The 27,105-nt window shown below is 40.5% G+C and overlaps 1 protein-coding gene across 1 annotated transcript in view; it reads right to left on the reverse strand.

Moving 5' to 3' along the window:
• Nucleotides 1-27,105, reverse strand: part of PITPNB (phosphatidylinositol transfer protein beta) — an 83,176-nt gene that overhangs the window by 23,931 nt on the left and 32,140 nt on the right. Inside the window, exon 8 of the mRNA XM_005298477.5 lies at nt 4,941-5,018. Within this exon, the coding sequence (XP_005298534.2) occupies nt 4,941-5,018 (78 nt within the window). The remainder of the gene's footprint in view (nt 1-4,940; nt 5,019-27,105) is intronic.

The raw sequence follows: 27,105 nt of genomic DNA on the forward strand, positions 1-27,105 counted from the left end.
GCAATACATTTCTACAAGAAACATTCATTCAGCTGAGGCCAATTCATCAGACCATAGCATATAAATCATATCAATGTTTCACCCCAAATCTCACCTTATTTAAACCACTGTCATTTGAACTTACTCCCACCCAGGACATGCAACATCACAGAACACAAGTCTCAAAACACCTGAAAACTTAAGATAACTCTACCATAAAGCCATACCCACATTGGTTCAGCGTCTGCACTCAGCCTCTAGCTGAAGTATATTTTTATCCTTCTATTCTAGGGCTGCTTCAGGGGATGTAAGCTACCCCCAAATGTCAAATTTTAATCTCAGAGGTCTTGACCTCAGTTTCTGAGATGAGCAACCATTCTGAGAAAGATAGGAAGCTACCCATGCTAGATCAGATTACTGGTCCATCAAGTGCAGAATACCACTACAAGTAAGGCAGCCACAACCTGATGCTTCAGAAGGCAAAAAAGACAACACTGTAAAGCACTCTGCTGACTATACAATGCAGAAGGAGCTGAATTATGGTCTCCGCTCCTGTGAGAAGATTTCCAAGGCAGGTCTGTATCTCAAGAATGAGACATGGGAGCCACTGTGATACTGGATGACCACCTATCAAGTTATGCACCAAAATAATGTCAATAAATTAAGCCTGTCTGTCTACACAGAAAGGTGACCACTCATGTAAACAGAAGTTTCAAATAACTTAATATTTCTCTTTACAAAACAACCCTTTCCCAACATAAAACTAAGAGAAAAGCTAAAACTCAATCAACCCAGGCATGATGTTTTTTAAACTAAACGTGAACAAGCAGCTTGTTAATGCATTTAAGAACACCACTATGGTATTTGTAGCCATGACTACTGAGAGACACAGGCCTGAAGGCTTTGCCTTGAAGCAAAAAGGTGAGTCAAGTTACTGTTTAAATCACTCTCTCATCACTATGCACACAGGACACTTAATAGGTTGATTCCTAAATAATGAAAAATGTGATAGACACGTATTCCAAAGGATAAGTGTGTATATGTATCAGAACCAAAGAGTTCAAGAACCCAAACGCACACCTACCAAAGTATATGATCGCTCATCTAAACTCATAAATTAAACACCAGCATAAGCAGCCCTACTGCTGCAGGGGTCCAGTGCACTAGGAGTTAGAGTACCAGACACACAACAGGGCAAAGATAGGTTGGGCTTTGCTTTCGTTCAACTGTTACTTTCTTTATTTTCATTTACCAGCACCTTACTTTTTCCTTCCCTACTGGCCACTTCCCTCTTATTTTTATAAATTCTTCCTACTCAGCTCCTGTTAGTCCAAGGAATAAAAGTGAACAGAGTTAAGTTTCTTTGGACAACAAAGGAGTTAAGAGTCGGTTAATGACATAATATTAGGGCTGTCAATTAATCGCAATTAACTCATGCAATTAACTCAAAAAATTAATTGTGATTAATCACAGTTTTAATCACATTGTTAAATAATATGATACCAATTGAAATTAAATATTTTTGGATGTTTTTATTTTTTCAAATATATTGATTTCAATTACAACACAGAATACAAAGTGTACGCTGCTCACTTCATATTATTTTTGATTACAAATATCTGTACTGTAAAAATGATTAACAAAAGAAACCGTATTTTTCAATTCACCTCATACGAGTACTGTAGTGCAAACTATCATGAACGTGCAACTTACAAATGTAGATTTTTTTTGTTACATAACTGCACTCAAAAATGAAACAATTCAAAATTTTAGAGCCTACAAGTCCACTCAGTCCTACTTCTCGTTCAGTCAATCGCTGAGACAAACAAGTTGGTTTACATTTATGGGAGATAATGCTGCCCACTTCTTAATTACAATGTCACCAGAAAGTGAGAATAAGTGTTTGCACAGGACTTTCGTAGCCAGCATTGCAAGGTATTTATGTGCCAGGTATGCTAAACATTCACATGCCCCTTCATGCTTTGGCCACCATTCCAGAGGACATGCTTCTACGTTGAGGACGCTCATTAAAAAATAATGCATTAATTAAACTGGTGACTGAACTCCTTGGGAGAAGAACTGTATGTCTCCGGCTCTATTTTACCCGCATTCTGCCATATATTTCATGTTATAGTAGTCTCGAATGATGACTCAGAACATGTTGTTCATTTTAAGAACACTTTCACTGCAGACTTGACAAAACGGAAAGAAGGTACCAATGTGAGATTTCTAAAATAACTACAGCACTCGACCCAAGGTTTAAGAATCGAAAGTGCCTTCCAAAATCTGAGAAGGATGATGTGTGACGCATGCTTTTAGCAGTCTTAAAAGAGCAACACTCCAATGCGGAAACTTCAGAACCCGAACCACCAAAAAAGAAAATCAACCTTCTACCGGTGGCATCTGACTCAGATGATGAAAATGAACATGCGTCGGTCTGCACTGCTTTGGATGCTTATCGAGCAGAACCCGTCATTAGCATGGACGCATGCTCTCTAGAATGGTGGTTGAAGCATGAAAGGACATATGAATCTTTAGTGCATTTGGCATGTAAATACCTTGCAACGCCAGCTGCAACAGTGCCATGAGAACACCTGTTCTCACTTTCAGGTGACATTGTGAACAAGAAGCAGGTAGCATTATCTCCTGCAAATGTAAACAATCTTGTTTGTCTGAGCAATTGGCTGAACAAGGAATACAACTGAGTGGACTTGTAGGCTCTAAAGTTTTACATTAAGAACATAAGAATGGCCATACTGGGTCAGACCAAAGGTCCATCCAGCCCAGTATCCTGTCTACCAACAGTGACCAATGCCAGGTGTCCCAGAGGGAGTGAACCTAACAGGTAATGATCAAGTGATCTCTCTCCTGCCATCCATCTCCACCCTCTGACAAACAGAGGCTAGGGACATCATTCCTTACCCATCTTGGCTAACAGCCATTAATGGACTTAACCTCCATGAATTTATCTAGTTCTTTTTTAAACCCTGTTAAATAGTCCCAGCCTTCACAACCTTCTCAGGCAAGGAGTTCCACAGGTTGACTGTGCGCTGTGTGAAGAAGAACTTCCTTTTATTTGTTTTAAACCTGCTGCCCATTAATTTCATTTGGTGGCCCCTAGTTCTTATATTATGGGAACAAGTAAATAACTTTTCCTTATTCACTTTCTCCACACCACTCATGCTTTTATACACCTTTATCATATCCCCCTTAGTTTCCTCTTTTCCAAGCTAAAAAGTCCTAGCCTCTTTAATCTCTCCTCATATGGGACCCGTTCCAAACCCCTAATATTTTAGTTGCCTTTCTCTGAAGCTTTTCTAATGCCAGTATATCTTTTTTGAGATGAGGATACCACATCTGTACGCAGTATTCAAGATGTGGGTGTACCATGGATTTATATAAGGGCAATAAGATATTCTCCGCCTTATTCTCTATCCCTTTTTTAAATTATTCCTAACATGCTGTTTGCTTTTTTGACTGCGGCTGCACACTGCGTGGACGTCTTCAAAGAACTATCCACGATGACTCCAAGATCTCTTTCCTGACTTCTTGTAGCTAAATTAGCCCCCATCATATTGTATGTACAGCTGGGGTTATTTTTTCCAATGTGCATTACTTTACATTTATCCACATTAAATTTCATTTGCCATTTTGTTGCCCAATCACTTTGTGAAGAACTTCAAAAAGACCTCACAAAACTGTCTGCTTTGGTTTTAACTATTTTGAGCAGTTTAGTATCACCTGCAAACTTTGCCACCTCACTATTTACCCCTTTCTCCAGATCATTGTTTTATTTTTGAATGCAGGTTTTTTTGGTACGTAATTCTACAACGATCATGATAAAGTGAGCATGGTACCCTTTCTATTCTGTATTATAATTGAAATCAATACAATTGAAAATTTAGAAAACACCCAAAAATATTTAAATAAACGGTATTCTATTTTTTTAAATTGTGCGGTTCATTTTTTTAAAGTGCGCAATAGCCCTAAATAGTATAACAGGATGCATAGTGCTTAGCAATCATGAAAGGTGGCAAGGTCCCAGACTACAGAACCTTGCAATGTAAAATGAGATACACAACAACGAAGGATCAGGAGGAAGGACAATGGGGCATGCAATGCTGAGGGAAGCTGAGTGATGGAAGGTTTTGTAGCAGTAGAGATGGTCAGGTACCAAGACGAAAACTTTGGGAGGCATGTTGGATTCTTTAATCAGCCAGTATAGAAAATTTGCCTCAAGGAATCCACACACAGTCCCTAATACGTTTCTAATATTTTGCTGCAGAACCAGGGAAACTCAGTGAACCAGCATATTTTTCTGCATACGAACTTGTGTAGTAAATGTTGTATTTATAAAAATATGACATCCAGATAAATCAGCCTCCCAATAGCACCCCTCCAAATACAATTAAACAAGGGTCATACAAGGTAAGAACTTGTTCTTATCTCTTTTGAGAAAATTAAGTTAGCTACTCATCAGATGTAACCAGGGATTCTTCAAATTTAAAAACACCAAGTTACTCCCAATTATAGCTTCTTGCAGTCTAAAACTACTTCAAATGGCAAACCACGGACAGTGTCTTTAGGACAAATGATTCACATGGAATTCATTGTAGTACGAAATTCAGCTGTGTATTTATAACAAAGATATTAGTACTTTTTTCAATATAACAATTTCGTAATTAACCTTATGATCCCAAAAGGTTAAATCACGGTGTCTATTTTTAACACGAGTACAGTATTTTTGTTATAGCGCAGACTGGGTATATTTTGTTCACTAACATAACAAATGCACTGACTTAGTTTAACTGGATTTGAAAAGGAAAAGAAACTAAAGTATATTCCTGCCATCTCAGTAGTAACTAAAGCCACCACCAACTCTTCAAGGCCCTCAAGAGCTGTCAAAAGTTTACTTTCTGCTGATCAAGACTTTGGAAGGAAGTAAGGTCAGCTCACAATACCTTCCAGTTAGGCCCCAAAGGTCCTCTCTTGGTCTTCACCGACTGAAACAATACTGGGTCCTCATCAGCTTTATAGTCCTGAAAAGAGAAAAAAGTTAGACAGTCAGAGGGAAATCTGAGACCACCACCACCACCAGTGCAAAGCAGCAAAATTACTGAGCCAAATGGGGATAGAAGGGATCGCAAGAAGTCATCAAGTCCAGTCCCTGCACTGTGGCAGGACCAAGTAAACCTAACCCATCCCCAACAGGTGTTTGTGGAATCCTTGTCATTGGAAGTTTTTTAAAAACAGGTTTGACAATCTCCTTGGAAGCCTGTTCCAGACTTAACTACCCTGAGAATTAGAAAGGTTGTTTTTTTGTTTTTTTAAATACCTAACCTAAACCTCCCTTCCAGCAGATTAAGCTTATTACTTCTTGTACTACCTTCAGTAGACATGGAGAACAATTGATCTAAAAACAGCCCTTACCATACAGTAACTCCTCACTTAACGTCCTAGTTATCTTTTTAAAAAAATGCAACCTTAAGCCAAACAATGTTATGCAAATCCAATTTTCCCATAAGAATTAATGTAAATTGGGGGGGGGGGGGGGGGTGTTAGTTATCCAATAGGCCAATACCCAGTCAAAGAAGAAAATTAGATTGATTTGTTCTTGACAAATCCATGCTAGCTATTCTTTATAATCCTATTATCCTCTAGATGTTTACAAACAGATTTAATAATTTGAGCCAGTATCCTTCGGACGTTCAGCTGGCTAGTCTAATTCCCCAGGTCCTCTTTGTTCCCCTTTTTAAAGACAGACACTATGTTTGCCCTCCTCCAGTCTTCTGGGACCTCACTTGTCCTTCATTACTTCTCAAAGATAATTGCTAACAGTTCTAAGATTGCATCCGCTAGTTCCTTATGTACCCTAGGATGAATTTCATCAGGCCCTGCTGACTTGAATACATCTTATTTATCTAAATGTTCTTTAACCTGTTCTTTCGTTATTTTGGCTTGCATTCCGTCCCCTTTGTTCTTAATATTAATTGTAAGGAGTATCTCGTTGCCATTAACTTTTTTAGTGAAGACTGCAGAAAAATAGGCGTTGAACACCTCAGCTTTTTTTAGTGTCCTCAGTAATTAGCTCCCCATCTCCGATAAGTAGCGGTCCAACACTTTCCTTTGTCGCTCTCTTGCTTCCAATGTAGTTAAAAGAACCTCTTATAGCTATAACTCATTTTGTACAAAATCAAAGGTAGCCACTATCCTGGGTCCACAGAGTTTACAAAGTACACACATCTATACATGCACTGTTTTGAGTTGTAATTATTACATAACTATCAAATTTCCACAACACTCCCTCAACCTAGTAATCACACATTGGCTGATTTTTTTGTAGACGTTACGGCAGAAGTAGGTTTATAATATTTGAGAGGGAAGGGACAGATATCCAGTGCAAAGCCATTTATACTACCCTCAGATTGTAAACTGCTTTGAACAGTTCACTTTAAGCAAGAGTACAGAACATTTTCCCACCAATTTACACAATATAGAAAAATGCCAAGCAACTAAAATTAAGCTAAACAAGACCAAAGGTGCTAAATGTTTACAAGCTATAATTTACTTTAAGCATTTCTATAGCCTTCATCTTTGTAGTATCTGAGCAAGAGATTGATTAGGAAGTTAGGACTTAGGAGTGAAACCATAGGGATAGAAGCTATCACCAACAAAATGGCTGACAGCAAGAAAGGAAAAAATACCGAGTTGAAGTAATAGCTGGATAAAATAAGTCTGAAGAGACCATTAGGTCCATGCAGAGTGGGAGGATACAAGCACTCCTGGAGTGCTGGGCATAATTTTGGATGCCAATTACAGGAAAGCTGCTCAAGGCCAACTATTGAGGATACATTTTGAGAGAGGAAAAACCTTCCAGATGCATACTGAAAGTGAGGGCAGAAAAGCAAGAAGAGCACAAGACTCCATGAGACTTAGTAGCAATCTTGCCATGCAAATCTAAGCCTAGGTCCACACTACTACTACTGATTCGGCGGGTAGAGATCAATCTTCTCGGATCGATTTATCGCGTCTCATCTGGACGCGATAAATCGATCCCAGAAGCGCTCCCCCGTCGACTGCGGAACTCCTGCTCGCCGAGAGGAGAAAGCTGTGTGGACCCGCAGTAAGTAAACTTAGTTCGATCTAGGAAACGTCGACTTCAGCTACGCTATTCTCGTAGCTGAAGTTGCGTTTCCTACATCAATCCCCCGCCCCAGTGTGGACCAAGCCTAATTTACCTTCAAATAGACTTGGCAAGCCAGTCAACTGAATGCCTATTATTTGACTAAAGTCAAATATTCCATCAAGAATGTCCTTAGATAGGTGGCAGCCTGCTTTTTTGATCGCATCATAGTGCCTTTTGTTAACAAGCCTACTTAAATGTCTTGGTCACTCACTTTACTACATGCTAATACCACCTGTTGGTAAAACGGTGAATAGAAAATTGAGCATCTTGATTGGCTGAAATCTTTTAGAACAAACACGGTATGTATCTATATCTTTGTTTGTATACCAGGCCATCAAGAAAGTTCACAAAATACATAATACAAATTAAAAAGACATGATCCTTGCCCCAAAAAGCTTACAAGCCTAAACTGACAAGACCCCCATAAAAATTAACTCAGATGGGAACGGAGGAGGGCTCATAGTCATTAAACCTGTTCCCTCAACACAAAAGGGAAAAAGATGCACAGCTATTAACACTGTCCCTTAAACAAAAGTATCATAGATATAAACCCTCCAGACCTCCCTCACCGGAGCAAAACAGTCAGCCCACATTAAATGCCCGTGTAAAATAAACCCCCATTTCTCTCCTCTCAACAGAAATCCCCTTCACAATTACCCCTCCAGACTGCACCTAGCATAGAAATATTCATATTTTCAGCCAAGGAGGAGTGACATATCACATCTCTATATCGACCCTCCCTTCCTGCTCTGTTCCTCCTCCTGCCGCTGCTTACAGTTCCATTGTGGTTGCTGCAACAAGGAGAGGCCAACTGACCCCTACACTCTCCATATGATCCAGGAATTTAAGCATCCTGGGAGGGAGGGGCCACATGCCTAAAAACATTTTGATTGGTTGGAATCTTTTGAAACAGCAGCAGTTAGAAACAGAACTGAATGGCTAATGGTTGATTGTAATACAAGAGATACTTCCTAATCTAAACAGCATTCCAAAAGTAGCGAGTCCTTAACAGTGACAAATTATGCAGAGTTGGGGAAGCCAAAATCATTTGTATGGAAATTTTTTACTAGATATGAACATGGAAAAACTAATAAAGCTAAGTGCAAGTTCTGTTCGTCTGTGTATGACAGAATGGAGAAACACTTGTTGAATTCTTGTGACATGTCCAGCTACTGTCAAACAGCAAAAAATGAAAATTGGTTGGCAACAAAATTTGTTTGCTTTTATGCATTCTCTTTCGTCCTCAACATCATCATGAAGCCTGGATTCTTTAAATGAAGGCTGTGATATGAGTGACAATGAAAGTGAAACTAATTCCATTTCTTAATCTTCTAATAAGATTTTGCTACTCCATCTGCTTCAGCATTGAGAACTCCTACGCCTGGAACATCTTCAGATGTTCATCAAATTGGTTTTGAGAGATTTTTGGATAGAATGTCCCATGACCAGAAAAACAAGCTTGACTGTACATTTGCTAGATGAATTTATAACAGCAACACATTTCATGTAGTCAAAATTCCTTATATACTAGATTTTTTTCATAAATTGTGCCTAATTTAAAGTATCATGTAGAAAATGGCTTGTAGGAAGTCTAAGTGCCAAAGCAGATGTGTAGTGTAACAGTTGGCATGCTCACGTGTCTAGTGTCTGATGGACGGAGCAATATTCACAACGATAACATCAACTTGACAGTAAAAAAACTTCACAATCATTGTTTTCTCAGTTTTGCACTGGACTACGTTATCACCACACCACCCAATACATTGCTGACCCGTTTAAAACTATTAACAACTGGATCCAGGGAAAGTTGTTAACTTCTGACCAACAAGGCTAATATGAAAGACACTTGGGCTTTGTTGATAAATAAGTAGCCACGTCGTCTGGATGCGATGCCGCTTTTCATTGGTTATTAAGACCAGACAACTTTCTCATCATGTGTCAAAAATGAAGAGCATTTTCAAGGTTTTCAAAAATAAACAAAAAAATACTAGCAGCCATTTTTCTGCATCATTTAGTATTTTATCTACGCTGAGGAAGCCTTGTCATACTCAATGGGTATCTATTAAATGTCTAAAATCTTCAAATATGCAAGAAGTCTCTTCAATCAGCTGCTCCTGAAGAAGGGATGGCTGGGTGTTACCCCCAAGTCAGCAGACATTCTTGAAGACTGTCTTTTGGATACAAAATTCTAAATTCATTTAATTGCTTGAAACCATAGCTCGGTCCATCCTGAATATGGAAAATTATAGTTCTACATTGTCTGGTGCCAAGAATGAGTTCCTGAACATTAAGGAACATTTAGGAGAACACTGAACACAGTTCACTTAAAAATGCTGAAGAAAAAGATAATAAAATAGCATCATGGAAAAAAACAAGAGATCACTCCTGGACATAATCTTGATCCATGCTTCCAGGGCCAAGACCTTTCTGACGATGAATTTGATTCAGCTTCTGACCGCAAAGTGGGTGTTACAATTTTTAAAGACTGTACAAATGAACAAACAATTCTCATGGAAGTAGTAAGTTATAAAGCAACAAGTATCCCACCAAGTTGTAAAACAATGTGGAATGCAAACCCAGCAGTTTAACCTAAACAGCTTGCTCATTCAGCATAGTGGAAAGGGTTGCATCCTTGCATTCTAGCTATGGGGGCAAAAATTATTTTAACACTTCCATATACTACTGCATGTGGGGAATGAAAACAGTCAGTTTGGGGAGTCATCCAGTCAAAAATCAGAAACAGATTGAAGACCTCTACTGTTGGGACACTGGTGCCCACGCATCATAATTTAAAATTAGAGAACAAAATGACAGATGAAGAGTTGACTCAATATTCATCAGATGAAGAGGAAGAAGGAGATAATGATGAATTTGAAGATGACAAGGATATAGATGAAGCAGTTGAAGCTGATTCAGAAAAAGATAATGAAAAAGCAAGATGGTTGAAAAGGAACACTGAGCTACTGATGAATTTGAAGGCAATGACCACAAAGATACAGATGAAGTAGATAATAATGAAAAGCAAGATGCCTTAAGACTTGGCAGGCTGCCTATGTTGCATAAATCCACTTAATGACTTTTTCCCTTTTATAGTTGCTATGTGATTGTTTTGTTTAAATTCATTTCTTTTGTAACTATTCAGTCTTGAATAACATTCACATTTAAATGCTAACTTAACATTGCTAAAAATAATTTTTTTTTATAACTTCATTAAATTTTTATCCTACGTTCAAAACAATTAGATACAGAAGTGGCAGACTGTTAAAAAACCCCAAGACAAGAAAGGTAGAGAGAGACAGGAGATATAACTATGACAAGGTAAATGAAGCTTGGTTTATATAATTTTTTAAAAGATTGAGGGGATAGGACTGATGCTTATCAGGATAAAATTTGTGGAGTGAGAAGAGAGAACTATCACAAAGAAGTTACTGGTATTTCCCGAAGCCTGCCTCAGAGGCTGTTGCAGGGAATCATGTTTGCAGAGTGTTTTGAAGATGAAAAGTGAAATTAAACTGTCACCTCTTTTACTGCATCCCTTAAGATTAAAAACGAAGTGTGATCAATTCCTAGGCAGAGACAAAGTAACTGAATCAAACAAGTCACTTAATTCTAACTTAGAACACCTTCCTTTCCTCCTTCCTGGGAAAAAAAGTTTAAGACAACCAAATAAGGGTCAATTGCAGAAAGTACATAGTTTAGAAAAGTCCATAGTTTAGAAAAGTCCATTTTCTCTGTTGCTAGATCAGGTCCCAGTAGTCAAGAGCATGATCTATTGTATTTGGCACAAACATATAATATAGCACTCAGGATCTTATAATACAAACACACAGAGTTGTTTATACAAAGTGATCTTACTAACAGGAACTGCCAGAACAGACTAACACAAGAGCCCAACTAGCCCAGTATCCTGTCTCGGAGTGGCCAGTACTGGATGCTTCAGGAAATGTTACCAAAAATTCCATTGTGGACAATCATGGAATAACTCTAAATAACAGTCAGTGGTTGACTTACCCCACAAGAGTTTATATCACTTTAAAAAAAACAAAACAAACCCGTCTAATGAAACTGCAAAGGTGCCATATAAGTACCTAATCCTTTCTTTCAACCATAAATTCTTAACCTCAGTGATCTCTTCTGGCAGTGAGTGCCACTGGTTAATTACACTCTATGCATCTGAAGAAGTGAGGTTTTTACCCACGAAAGCTTATGCCCAAATAAATCTGTTAGTCTTTAAGGTGCCACCAGACTCCTCGTTGTTTTGGTTAATTACATGTTGCAGAAAAAAACTCTTTTTCCAGTTTTAAATTTCACTGGATTTCCCCTTGATCTTTATTATAAGATAGGGCAAAGTAGGAGCTCCCAGCAGGTCTTCTCTATACCATTCATTCTTGTTGAATGCAAGGCAAAGTCACAATTCAAGCTGGAAATAACAAGCAGCATATGATGGTCACAACCCTGGTGAGCATTTCTCAACCCATCAGAACCAGTTCTGTTCCTTCATCCTTTATTTGCAACAAATGCCACAGGAACTCAAGAGACAGAAGTACTAATTTAAGACTGAAAATTCTGTGGCATTCATCTTTCTCTACACAGAAGTTGGTGGCATACCACCATACCCAGAACTCAACTGCATATTGGATTTTTAAATCTAGAATTCTCCACTACAGGTAGAAAGGAGCTAAAACTAGTTCCACTTTGAAATTTCAACTTCACAGGACCATGGCAGCTTATTCAACTGCCAACGTGCAGCTAATAAGCAAGACTTGTCTGATAAAACAGGATCCAACCCAGCTAGTTAAGAATTTCCAGTTAACTATCATTTTATTGGGTGGCACGAGATGAGCATTCACAAAATAAAACAGTTTGTCTCAACTTTTTAGTGGGTAATTAGAAATTTAGTTATGAAGATTTTACAGCAATCATTCAAAAAATAATTAAAAGCTTGGATAAAGAATAGAATGAAGCTTTTAGAAGAAGAAAATCTAGTCAGGTGGGGTTAAAATGTGCTTGGGAATATTGATGATGGTAGGTTGAACATTAATTATTAAGGCAGTCTGGTATCCTTCAGAAAAGAAGTGAATATCAAAATACATCTGCAACTGAAGGAGTTTCTCTCAAATAAATTCACGCTGCTCATTTACATAATGAAATTAAAAATACTCTAACTGTGGCATTTTACGGCTGGTCTACACTGGGAACTTCCATCAGCATATCTATGTCTCTGGGGTGTGAAAAAATCCACCTCCCCGAGATATGTGGTTAAACCAACCTAACCCCTGGTGTAGACAGTGCTATGTCGATGGAAGAATTCTTCCACTGACGTAGCTACCGCCTCTGAGGGAGACAGATTATCTATGCCAATGAGAAAACCCCTCCCATTGGCATAGGTAGTGTCTACACTCAAGTGCTATAGCAGCAACAGTTTAAGTGTAGACATACCTTCAGTGATTACTAATGTATTAAGCAGAGAAACTGGATGAGCTGACAGGATGAAGAGATGAGATGAACTGGGTTTACAAAAATCTTCAATAGCAATTTTAAAATGAAGTTAGAAAAAAATAAGTGTTATTTGTTTAAATATTTTGGTTGCACATTTAAGTCTCTAAGTTAAGCCCTTGTCTGGTTTTAGTCAGTTCTTAATATTCATTTGCTACACAAATTAAAACCATTTAGGAGGTCAGCATCACTGCTCACAAACTTAATGGGAAATCTGTGCTCCTTAATCCAAATAGGAATCATCAAAATGGAAACTAATTAACTATGTGCACAGATCCACTGGGAGCAGAAATTATAGCCCATATTGTCTCACCGTTAAGTTATGTTGCAACATTCTGTCTGACAAACTGGTTTTATATATATCGTCAATGCCATATAATAAGGCAGATCAGAATTGTGACAAGGATTCGAATCATTTGCATTAAAACAACAATCCACATTATTGGCAATGTAAAGAAGATGCAAAATTCTTATAGAAGTACACTGATATTTTTTATAACCATCTCAGGAGACACTGCTTCTCTTACCTCAGAAATCTACTGCAGTCAAAGCAAGCATTATCCAAAACAAAGTTTTTGAAAACTATGGACTTAGCTATCAAGGTAACTAGTCAGCAAGTCAGAGTGGCCAACAGATTAGCCTAGAAGAACCTAAACTGTTGGAGTTGGACTTAAACACTGAGGGGTTGCATAGGGTGTCTTGGAGCAGCCCAAAGCTAGGCACATCCCCACACTGTTCATAAATACGTGGTATTGTTTGTTATTAGTTATCTGCTTTTACGTCCAAATTTCATCCACAAAAGGTGACGCTCATGTGGCTTTACCTGACCAGAAAAGTAAGACAATTTGAAGCCACTGCTCATGCTGTTTCAAAAGAGAGGCAGCAAAGATTCACGATCAAAGAATGCTGTGCAGTTTAGCATAGAACATGCATAATTGTTACCACCCTGGAAAGTGGGAGTCTCAAATCCCCTTAAAAACCTAGCAGCTAAAACAGAGTCACTTGTTCCCTACTTTTCAAAAATAGCGTGTAAATAATCACTAACTAGACACCTGTAATATTAAGTACCACTTACTAATGAGGCAAATGACTGGGTTGATTTAAATGGCAAAGATGTATCTAATTTTATAGTTACAATGAAGCCTGACTTCAGCAACAATCCAAAGGACTAGCAAAAGTCTGAACAAAAGAGATGAGTCTATCAACTGGTCAACAGTAACTAAGGATATTTTTAAAAGTTCTTAAGAGTGGGGTTGCCTATTGGAGATCCTGCTTAGAGTAGTTTTCATCCAGGTGTATAATAGTTAAGATACTTTACCAATACTATAGGTAGTAACTGCCAGTGATACCACTTATAATCACCATTTTGAGAGCTTTAGAATGGAAGTAGAAATTGACCACAATGGAAATTTTACATATGCCTGAGACTAACTTAGATTCTTCTTCTTCCTCACTGTAGAATTCATAAGAGGAAACACTGCAAGGTTGTTATCTTTTTGTAGAAAAAGTTGTTTTAAAAGTTAAATAGAAATGTTTTCATGATTGTATTTTAATACTGCAGTAAGAACAGATGAGGGGATGAAAGATAACTAAAACCACAAATTACTGAAGTACTATTGGAAATAATGACATTAAGAAAGGAAATGTTAGGTTGACATCTTTCTAGCAGCCAGGTTAACAAGACTATGGAAGATCATTAGGCTAGAATAGAGTTCAGACAATGCGGACTTTGTAGTAGACTACTACATATTTCTTGCAACAGATGAACTGGAAGACTCAGAAGGTCCTCTTCAACCAACTGATATCCATGGAAATTCAGCTATTGCTCATGTGCAGTTACTTTGTACCCCCCAAGAATTTTTGCTTCTGATATATATAAACACAGCACACATCAACAAGATAAACTGGAGAAGCTGCTCCGAAGCTATTCTGGGCCACCAAGTAAATACACTTAAAAAAAAAATGCATGAACATGAATTCAATAGATTGCAACATTTCCTTGTCCACCGGTGTATTCAAGATGCACTTCAAAAACTGCCTAAATACTTCTTTATCCAAAGACAAGGATGGCTCAAAATCTGTTTTCATGTCTAATCACCATGTTTTATAACCTTTCATGAAGGGTATTTTCCACCTCACCTGTCTCACTTCTGAACAAAAAGGATACAAAAAAAAAAGTTTGAAAAACATTAAAAGGCCAAGCAAAACCACTAACCAGACAAATCTACACAAGTGCTCTCAATGGTGTTAACTTTGGTCAAAGTGCTTTATCCACCACACTGACAAACTAAGAAAGGAGCATAACCATTGCATGCTTGCATTCAAAATCTGTGTCAGTTAAATGCATACCCACATATTTAACCCTGAGACTGAGTTACTATGATAATAATCTCCGTATCTGATACTACAGTAAAATATCGACTTTTTAAATATCTGTGTTTATGTTCATTTGTGATTTTGCTGGAATACAGCAGTGAAAGTTGTTGCATGTTTCCTTTCTATAAACATACTGCAGTGAGCAAGTATAATCCTTCATATACGAGTTTCAGTATACAGTACGCAACCTTAACTCCCAATTATAGCTGCAAATGAGCAATAGCATGGAATGAGACAGCCTGCTGGCTTTGTTAATATTCTGTCTCCTTTAGGATCTCACAGGGGAAAGGGAGGAATTGAACGTAAAGAAGCCCTTGGCTCACGGTTTATGGTGCTTGCCACCAGCTGTAGACTTTGCATCTCATTAGTTATTTTTGAACACCGGGGGTGAAGACAGCTGTAGCCTACTTGAATCTCCAGCTCCTGGGTATTTTGAAGGCTGAATTTGGTATGCACTTTCTGCAATCCTTTGCAAAGAACAAAAGCAAATTTGCTTTTTAACAGAAGCATATTTTAAATGAGTTTCAAGTTACATTAACAGTACAGAAGTTATTCTGTGTATTTCATGTTTTTAAATACAACTTTGATAAACAGCAATTAAAGTGCTCGTGTAGTAGGTTGACTGGGTGGCATAGGAGAGGGGACTTACTAAATAAAATTATATTAAGGGTTGAATAGAATTTATTCGAGAAATGTTTTGCTCTAAACTATTAATTATTAAACTATGTAAGAATGCTAGCATATTAGGTTTAGGGATATACTAAATGAATTTTTTTCAAAAATTAAAGTTGGTTTATACTGTCATATAAAAGCTATTCATTCTCAAAAAAATGAAATAAAATAGAAAGTGAATGAATAAACGTAGTTGCACAAATCCTAGTGCTTGCAAATGAGAACATTCTTTGCATTTGGAAACAGCCTGGAATCTCCTAGGATGGTGGTGACCTAAAGTGCTACAAACGTGGTCTGTCTACATTCTGAGTGAGCAATGGCACAGGTCACTTCAGGTACATACAAGTGCATCAACAGATTCTCCAGTTGCATCAGCATCTACTCTGAAGTGTGCTGCTGACCAACAACCCTGGCTGGAAGAATATTCCCACTGCAGCATTAGACTTTATTTACCTGGAATGTTATAAAAATATGTTTTGATATCTATTCACTTCTCAGTAGAATTCCTTGGAAAAGTGAGTGCGATCATTTTAAGGAGCCTAAACATATGACCTGTATTTCGTGGTTAGAGAACAGGCTAGAAGAGCATTTATAGAGAAGCCAGCAAATGCACAGAACAATTGAGACGAGCCACTGGAAGCCCAAACAAACATGGCTAACACTGGAAATAATAACGCCCATAATCTGGGCCAGAAGTTCTTGCTAAATATGCCATTCTCCTTCTGGATAGGTTTGGAAACTACTGACAGAACTGGGGACATTATTTATTTGCATAAATATTATTGCAGTCAGGGCTCCAATGTGCTAGAACTGTACAAACACTTATCAAAAAGATAGTTTCTGTACCAAAGATTTTACAGTCTGGATTACAATCTACTATACTAGGTGACCAAATACAAGCAAATGGAGGAGGAGGAAAGTTTATGGAAAATTGATCCTGTCAAACTAACTTGATATCTTTTTTTGATGAGATGCAAATTTGGTTGATAAAAGTGTTGATGTAATGTACTGAGGCTTCTGTAAGGTTACTGACTTGCTACTGCACAATATTTTGATTAAAAAACTAGGATATACAATTAACATGGCACACATTAAACTAAAAGCTAGCTGATAGTTCTCAAAATGTGATTGTAAATAGGGGATTGTCATTGAGTGGGTGTGTTTGCAGTGGGGTCCTGCAAGGATTGGTTCTTGACCCTATGCTAGTTAACATTTTTAATCAAACTGGAACAAAACAAAAAATAATCACTGATAAAGTTTGCAGATGAAAAAATTGGGAGAGTGGTAAATAATGAGAACAGGTCACTGATTCAGAGCAAACAAGATCACTTGGTAAACAACATGCATTTTCAACATGACTAAATGTAAAAGTACACATCTAGGAACAAAGAATGTAGGCCATACTCACAGGATGAGGGACTCTATCCTGGGATGCAATAACTGAAAAAGATTTGGGGGTTGTGGTGGATAATCAGCTGAACATGAGCTCCTACTATGATGCTGTGGCCAAAAGAGCTAATGCGATCCTGGGATGCATAAACAGGGGAATCTCGAGTAGGAGTCGAGAGGTTATTTTACTTCTGTGTTTGGCACTGGTGTGACCGCTGCTGGAATACTGCGTTCAGTTCTGGTGCTCACAATTCAAGAAGGATGTTGATAAACTGGAGAGGGTTCAGAGAAGAGCCAGGAGAACGATTAAAAGATTAGAAAACATACCTTATAGTGATTTAGCTCCTTGAGTCTATCTATTTAGTTTAATATAGAGAAGGTTAAGGGGTGACTTGATTACAGTCTATTAGTAGCTACATGGGGAACCAATATTTAATTAAGGGTTCTTCCATCTACTGGAGAAAGGTATAACATGATCTAATGGCTGGAAGTTGAAGCTAGATACAAATTCAGACTGGAAATAAGGCATAAATACTGAACAGCGAGAGTAATTAACCACGGGAACAATTTATCAATAGTTGTGGTGGATTCTCCATCACTGACATTTTTAAAATCAAGATTGGATATTTTTCTAGAAGATCTGCTCTAGGAATTATTTGGGGCAAGTTTTGTATAACAGGCCATAGGAGGTCAGAATGGATGATCATAATGGTTCCTTCTAATCTTGGAATCTATGAAAGTGGAGGATGAGGTAGAAGTAAAACCAGCATGTGGCCACCTGCCTAATAGAATAATTCAAGTCAGATAAACGCTAAACTTAGAAGTATAAAATCAATTACGTATAAAATCAATTACCATTTCAAGTTAAATTTACAGAATCATCAACTATACCAAATTATTAGAAGCTAATTATCAGGAGACCTGTGACAGTCATTCTTCAATAGTCAACTGATCAGAACAGTGAACTCTCTGAGACTTTTACGGTTTTTTAAAATCTTCAAAAAGGATCAGCTGAGAATTTTAACAGTTAAGATTTGTGTACGTATAGACTTTAGAAGACAGGCTTTTGGGGGGGTGGGGTGGAAGAAACGACTGTTCATTACTATGTTTTTAATTGTCTCCGTTTCAATTATCTACATAAAATATGCAATTATGCAGCAGAACAATTTGCAAGGGCCCTTATCCCATTACACAAATAGACAGACATTGTTATTGTAATACACTGGTAACACAGTGTCTCATATAGCACAGTTTAAAGCCAGCAAGCTGTCTCCTCATTGGCCATCTCTGATGTCAAATGAGTCAATGGTGGCTCCCAACACAAGTAACTCTCTTCCTGTTCATAGTTAAGAACTCCCCAAACCCAGCGCTCGTCTGCCTCCTGCAGTAGTCTGACGCTCCTTATTTCAGCCACCCTATCCTCAGTACCTTCTGGAAAAAGAGCCAGGGAGCTGCATACATGAATGTGTGCACGCTCGAATACGCATCTGTACGGTCAGAATCTTTGAGGACTACTCTAGGACTGTAAGCCTGGAGACATGTAGGAGTCCTCCAGTAACAACCAGATACACCCTGCCTAGAGCCCAGAGCCACAGAGATGCAGCTAGAGCAGTATTATGTAGGCAGTCACTCTAGCTATCTCTATGGCCATGGGTTGTTTGGGGAGCATGCTATGTTCAGTATGAAAACTCACTGGGGAGGGGAGGCAGGCAGAAGAAACTCAGATAACAAGAGGGAGCCAGAGAGAAGCAGAAGAGAGGGGACCTCAAGGGGGGATAGTTACAGAAAGGGGATATAGAGAATCTTTGGGAAGAGTATGACTTTGTGTAAATGAAGTAATACATATCAAAATGGAGATTATGGTGTGACCTCATTTGCATACGGTCTCCAGATTGCTGGACCTGCAGTTTTATCATGTATGCTGAACCCTAAGCAATCAAACCTTTGAGTCAGCAACGTGCCCAGGTAATTGCACTGACTTTCAAGGGTTTGTTGGTCTGTATGTTTCACACAAAGCAGCAACTATTTCAAGAGAAATCAGCACTGAGGACTGTAAGGCCCTTTCTGTACTACAACTACAACCATAGTTCCACTTCGTAGGGTAGCTCCTATCTTCCACATACTGTTCTCTCTAGAGTGCAACCAAGACCCCTCCTAGTTTTGCTTAGGAGTTAGCCTTCAGCCAAATGACTCTGCCATTTACCTAACCATTCCAGCAGAGTTTGGCCACTAATTTTATTTCACGCTGTTGTCCTTCCTTCCCCAAATTCTTAAGGGTGCAGTGGCAGTTTTGTACCTAGATAGCAACTTAAAAAAAATTCCATCAAGCCATTACAGTCTTTAAAAAAATATCTATTTACCTTTTTTTTTTTTTAAATTAGCAAAAAAAAAAGTAAATAGAGTGCTACAGGTAGCCAATGAGGAAAGTTTTTCTAGTGGAGAATTTTTTTTAAATCTGACGCCTGTTAAGTAAAAATTGCCATTGTGTGAAGAGTTTTAGTTCTAAGTTGCACATAAGCAATACACGTATTGGTAAATGCTTTTTTTTTCTTTTGAGTTTTTAAAGTGAGCACTGAGTAGCCCTCTTCAATTTGAATCCAGACCAAAAATAATTTCTTGCAGGCTGCTCTTATCTAAATTGCTCTATAAAATTTGTGAATTAAGTTGTGCCTCTGAAAAATGTCTTGTGAGAGATTATTAAAAAAATTCCTACTAATATATTTAAAAGTAAGCTGCTCATCTTGAAAATAAAAGCTACAGGAAGAGAGTTGGGTGGAAAAAAAAGTCACAGGATATTGAATGACGACAGTACAGGTTGAACCTCTCTAGTCCGTCACGCTCTGGTCCAGCAACATCCGTAGTCTGGCATGATTTTATTTTGTTTTTTATGCTTTATCTACTTATTTCCTTGTGCAAATACAGTAAAATTGTGTAACAACATTAACACTTTGTTATGAAGAGAGCCAGTAAAGCTTGGATAAGCGGCCATTGCAAGCATTTTTCCGTTTATTCGTCTCGGCAAGATAAAAATAAAGAGAGACCCGCTTGCTACATATTGACCTCCCATGGTTCGGCACCGGTCAGGTCCCGAGGGTGCTGTACTAGAGAGTTTCAACCTGTGTTTCACATTTAATCGAGTAACTTCCACATCAAGCTACAGCATAAGCCAGTCTAACAAATGACATTTCAGCCTGATCTGCAGTAACACTGAATATGCAAATATAATTATTAAAAATATGATTTCTGAACAGTAGTATCCGAGTTCAGACTCCACCTTTGTGTTGTAACATTAAAATTTTTTTCATTAGCAATAAACCAGCCTTTGAAGACTCAAGAAAATAGCACTGGCTTTCTTTTGTCCATTCTTCAACACCAGGCAAGTCCTACAGGGCTATAACCAAGTCAGAAAGTTGTCAGAATCCAGTCATTAGCAGAAAATGCATCTTCCTGAAATATGTCTTTTTGCTAACAGATCTCACGTTGTGGTAGTTTTTCCCAACTGGCAGAACAGGATACAACTCTCTTCTTGATGCAGTTCATACCACTCCCGAATCAGTCGGGGGCTTACCACTAATAATTAAAGAATATTATTTTGTTAAGTGAATGGACAACACAATAGCAGAAGTTCTGTTGATAAATGCAAATTAATACACATTGGAAGAAATAATTTGAACTGTTCATATAGCTTACTCTGGATTCCAACCTAACTAACAACTTAGGGGCAGGGCCGGCTCTGGCTTTTTTGCCACCCCAGGCAAAAAAGCCTCCCGCCGCCCCCTGCTGGGGAGCGCGGCAGGGAGGGCGCTGAGCCCGGCCGCGGCCCCGCTCTCCCCGGCCGGCCGGAGCGCCGGGAGGCGGGCGGCCCCACTCTCCCCGACCGGCCGGAGCGCCGGGAGGAGGGCAGCGAGCCCGGACGGGGCCCCGCTCTCCCCGACCGGCCGGAGCGCCGGGAGGAGGACAGCGAGCCCGGCTGGGGCCCCGCTCTCCCCGACCGGCCGGAGCGCCGCCCCAAGCACATGCTTGGTAGGCTGGTGCCTGGAGCTGGCCCTGCTTAGGGGGAAAACCCTAGCCAACTTTGTGGACAGCTAAGTGAAGATCTTTGCTTAATGTAGACAAAAAAACGAACAAAATGTTAGGATACATAACAGAATGGCATATACTGAAAGTGTGTCATTAATTATCTTCATTGTTCATCTCTGAATCCCTTTAATTCTGTTCTCTTCCTAGATATAATGACCAGAAAGTAGCATTCCAGATAAAGGTATACCCGTTGATTTGAGGCCTGGAAGAATGCCTATATAAAGAGTTTGAAGAGATTTACATTAGAGGAGGGACATAAGGATGTATAAAATAATGAATGGTACAGAGAACGTAGTTTGGGCACGGCTATTCACCATTTCCATAATACAAGGGCAAGGGCTCATTCAGGGACATTGACAGGCAGAAAGTTCAACACTTTTCCCCATCCAGGGAGTAGGACGTAGAATTTGCAAACAACTTTCCTTCCTATTCTCCAATTTCTTGTGGCTATGATGAGTCTACAGGTTATAATGAACTACAATATGAAGACCAAAATCAAGACTCCCTCCCTGAGCCTTGACCTAATGAATATCTGCATTCTGACATCACCTGACTTTTAGGCAAATTCAGAGCTGTATCTTAGGCTGGCAGGTAACAAGTCCTTTGTTGGAGGAGACAAGTTCCACACTGTAGGGTATATTGCAATATCTATCTCACCCCACACCTTCAACAGAACTTAGCGTCAGCGTTTAAGGCCAGAAGGGACAACCAGAACATCAAGTCTGATCTTCTATATATTGCAGGTCACTGACACCCGCACACCAAACCCAACAACTGAAATTAGACCAGGTATTACAGCCCATAGGAGAACAGACTATAATGTTCTATAGGGAGAGGATAGGACCACCTCCACAAGGGCAGGAAATTGATTAAGACCTATACAGATAATCCTGGCAAGTTATCTGCACCCCATGCTGTGGAGGAAGGCAAAAAATCCCTAAGGTCACTGACAATCTGACCTGGGGGGGGGGGGGGGGGGGGAGGAGGATGGATTTCCTTCACCACCCCACATATGGCGATCAGTGGTTCTCAAACTCAAGGGATAGAGAATTCCCTCACCACTTCCTTGGGTAGTTTGCTCCCATGGTTAAATACCTGATATTTTTCTCGCCATAAAGGCATTTAAACATTTTAAATCAGTCACCTCAATCTTTTTCGAAAAGCTAAACAGATTGAGCTCTTTAAGGCTTACTGTAACATTTCTCTAGCCTTGAAAAATTTGTAGCTCTTCTCTGCACATTTTCCAATTTTTCCATAGAATTGTAAAGTTGACACCAGAACTGTATGCAGCGTTCAGTACAGCCTCATCAATGTCATACAGAACTAAAGTCACTTTCCTACTCACTACTCTCCGGTTTATACATCAGAGGATTGCATTAGCCCCTTTTGTCACAGCATCGCACTGGGAGCTCTATTGGGTTGATTGTCCATTATAATGCTACATTCTTTTCAGAATCCCTGCTTTCCAGTCCCCCATTCTGTAAATAGTGTCTGCATTCCTTGTTCCTAGATGTATAACTTTGCATTTGGCAATATTAAACATGTTTTCTTTGAATGGGACCAGCTTAACCAGCAATCTAGATTGGTAAATAACAGGGCAGTCTTATACAGCGTTCTGCCAACCTTTGTGTCATCTGCAAGTTTTATCAGCAGAGACTTTATATTTACTTTGAGATCATTAAGTAATACACCGCTACCTCAATATAACGCAACCCAATATAACACCAATTCGAATATAACGCGGTAAAGCGGTGCTCCGGGAGTGTGTGTGTATGTATGTGCGCACTCCGGTGGATCTTTACTTTTAGCAATCAAATTTGTAATCTCAATGAATTACATCAGGCTTGACAAGACCTATTTTCCATAAAATGACATTGACAGGTATTATCTCTCTCTCTCTCTATTAACTGAAACCTATCAATTAAAAATTATCAGTGGGCCAAAGATCCCAAGAGCCAACTCTTTTAGGACATTTGGGTGTAAGTTATCTGGGTCTGATTTTAAAAAAGTTTATCCCTAGTAGATGTTTAACATCCTCAGTTACTAATGGACTGGAAAATACTTCATCCTCATAGGATACAAGCATATCATCCTGCTTCTTTCCAAATACAGAACAGAAATATTTATTGTACGCCTCTGCCTTTTCTGAATCATTAACAACTTTATCATGTCTATAGACACACCTCTACCTCAATATAACGCTGTCCTCGAGAGCCAAAAAATCGTACCGTGCTATAGGTGAAACCACGTTATATTGAACTTGCTTTGATCCACCGGAATGCGCAGCCCCGCCCCCCCCGGAGCACTGCTTTACCGTGTTATATCCGAATTCGTGTTATATTGGGTAGCGTTATATTGAGGTAGCGGTGTAGTAATGGGTCTATCCCATGACTAGGATTTCTTTTGTTCCTAATATAACTCCTTATTGTCCTTACCCCTGCCAGTGATGGATTTTCCCCGATTACGTTAGTTTTCCTTCTACATTTCATAACTATTCATTTATATTGACTATTTCCCATTTTTTCCATGTTACATATTGCTTTTTTAGTTCCAATTGCTGCGTTCAATTTGCTGCTAAATTAAGACTGATTTTTAACCAAAATTGTCCTCTTTTTTGACTGAAATTTTGCTATCATTTCCCTCATCTTCGCGGAATTTGCCCTTTTGAAGCACCAAGAATATATATCGTACTGGTTGAGACGGTCCTCTCTTGTCCATATTGAATATAATCTTGTCATCACCACTAGTCCCTAAGTAACCACCAACTTTCAATCCAATTTAATTCATATCGATCCACCATAAAGAGATTCAAAATAATGTTACCTTGTGTTGGGTGCAATACCTTTTGTGTTACAAAACCATAATCTATAATGTTTTAGTACTGGCTGCATGAGACATTCAGTATATTTCTCTCCAAACTGCAGTCCCATATAATGCCACAATTTTTCTTTCCACACCTTACAGAAAGTTGCTTAAGCAGTAACTCATCCTGTTCCCTAGTTTGATTCTCTGGTCTCCAACAGACCTCCACCCGGACCCCTTCGGGCTTTGGTAGCTCCACCCTCTTCTACCCATTCTATCATTCCTAAACAGGTTATAATCAGTGATTTTAACATCCCAACAATGCAATTAATCTCACTAGATTTCAGTAATGCCAATGATATCAAATTGCTTCTTAATGAGACTTTCCAATTCCTCTTGTTACCCAGACTCTTAGAATTGGTATGTAAGCAGCCCTTAAAATGGCATTTCAGTTTAGCCCTTCAGCATCCCAAGCACTTTGTCAGCACTAGGACATAACTTTGAGCTTATTGTGTTCTCCACCGATGCAGTATGACCTTTGCACTCCCAGCCCAGAGAAGGATCCACCCATTCACGCACTAGTCCCAAAAGTCTCTTGTGGACGCCCCTTTTTGAAGGAGTGTACACATGGATGCTTGCATGAGGTAGCACCATTTAGTCCCCTATGCCACCATCACAGTCACCACAGGAAGTCCAGAGAAGTTGTGGTTGAGCTTGCTCCTCAGCTCGTTGTCTGGAACGCCGCGATGCAGAAGGAGGAAGATGCAGGGAGGAAGGCTTTTCATGTTGGTCTTAATGGTCACTTAAGTTGCTTCTGTGCAACAGAGCTTACAAACTGCTAATTTGGGGTATGGATAAATCATGTGGTTCTACAGACTTTTCAGGAGGTTTATGAAAATTAGGGCGTAATTAGGGAGGTTATTTGGACCTCTCCTCTCTTTTCCCATCTCTTTTCTCCTCAAGGGGTGGCCTGGATCCTCTGGGCCCCTTCCTCGTTGCATCCCTGGCCCCCAGCCCCAAACAGCGAGAAGGGGAGGACTGACCCTAGGAAAGCTGCCCTCCACTGCTACCTAGGGCTCTTATTTACTTAAGCCAGTCCCAGGCTTGGGCCCCCCACCTCCCCTCATATCCCCCTCTCCTCTGGTGCAGTCACCTCTTTCTGCCCCTCTGGTTTCTCCTCACCCACATGCTGTTCAGTGAGAGTGTGACAAGAGGCAAGCTGCAGCAACTACCTGTGGAGTTTGGGGGCAGTGAATTCAGTGAAAGCCACAGGTTGCGTGCTGTACTCTAACTCTCCCATATGGACCCTGCTAGCATACTCTAGAGCAGGGGTGGGCAAACTATGGCCGTCCTGCCCGGCCCCCTGAGTTCCTGGCCCGGGAGGCTCACCCCTGTCCCCTCCCCTGCTGTCCCCCCACAGCCTCAGCTCGCTCCGCTGCTGGCACAATCTTCTGGGTGGCGGGCCTGTGAGTTCCTGGGGCAGCGCAGCTGCAGAGCCCGGCGTAACCCGGTCTCTGTGCTGCGTGGTGGCGGTGTGGCCTGGCTCCAGCTGTAGCGCCGCCAGCCACCGGTGCTCCCGGCAGCACGGTAAGGGGGAAGGAAGCAGTAGGGGTTGGATAGAGGGCAGGGGAATTCGGGGTTGTGGTCAGGGGTGTGGATAGGGGTCGGGACAAGGGAACAGGAGGTTGAATGGGGGTAGGGATCCCGGGGGGAGCAGTTGGATGGGGCAGCGGGGCAGGGGTTCCGGGGGCAGTCAGGGGACAGGGAGAAGGGGTAGTTGGATGGGGCAGGGGTCCCGGGGGGGCCCGTCAGGAATGTGAGGAGGGGTTGGATGGGGCAGCGGGGGTCAGGGAGTGGGGGAGTGTGGATGGGGCAGGGGTCGGGGGGGGAAGGGGGGAGAGACAACATCAGGGAACAGGGGGAGTGTGGATGGGGCAGGCCACAACCCCCTCCCCTAACCAGCCCGCCATATACAATTACCTCAGGCCAAAAAGTTTGCCCGCCCCTGTTCTAGAGCATGCTAACATAGTCCAACAGAGTCCACACAGAGCAGCTGGAGCACAACGAGAAGCCTGTGGCCTGGGCGGTGAACCCAGAGGCACTCCAACCCATTCAAAAATGTCATGGCTTGCCTAACAGACCACATTGGGCAGTCTGCACAAGTGCCACAGGGTCAGTGGGGAAGACTCCACCCCCTGAGACCGCATCACTATTTGCTGTGTTCACTGGACACGAGTGGTGGTGAGTGACATAAGTGTGTGTACATATATACACACATGCAAAATTACTATAATTCAAGTTTAAAATCTAGTAATTTTGCAATTTCATTTCAAAATCAGGAGGATTATGGAAAATTAGCATGCTAGCTCAGCAATGAGAAGGCTTGAATTTGGTTGTAGAACTTTCACAGACAATTCACTGAGGGGTTGATGGGCTGCAGTTCCTCACCTTCCTATTAAATGCACAGCATCGCAACAAACACTATGAGACTCAGTTCTGACATTATCACCACCAGGCTGTGGACCGGAAGAGATTTCATTACTATGAGGTCTTCAGGTATGTGAAAACAGCCCAGAAAACACAAATTACCAAAACTGGCATTCAACAAGCAAAAACTCCACTACAATGATGGAAAAAGAAACAGGGAACCCGAGATCTGCTTGTTGGAAGGAAAGGAAAAGATAACTATAGACCAAAAAAAGTATGTGATCCCTCTAATGCAGGGGTCGGCAACGTTTGGCACACAGCTCGCCAGGGTAAGCACCCTGGCGGGCCGGGCCAGTTTATTTACCCGCTGACGTGGCAGGTTTGGCCAATCGTGGCCCCCACTGGCCACGGTTCGCCGTCCTGGGCCAATGGGGGCAGCAGGAATCATAGAATCATAGAATCATAGAATGGCCAGCACACCCCTCGCCCACACCACTTCCCGCCGCCCCCCATTGGCCCGGGACGGCGAACCGTGGCCAGTGGGGGCCGCGATCGGCTGGACCTGCCGCGTCAGCGGGTAAATAAACTGGCCCGGCCCGCCAGGGCGCTTACCCTGGCGAGCTGCGTGCCAAACCTTGCCGACCCCTGCTCTAATGCTATCTTTAAGTCTTCAGACAGATTGCTAAATGTTCATGAAT

This window comes from Chrysemys picta, chromosome 15 (genome assembly GCF_011386835.1).
Source record: "Chrysemys picta bellii isolate R12L10 chromosome 15, ASM1138683v2, whole genome shotgun sequence".
NCBI classification, from domain to species: Eukaryota; Metazoa; Chordata; order Testudines; family Emydidae; genus Chrysemys; species Chrysemys picta.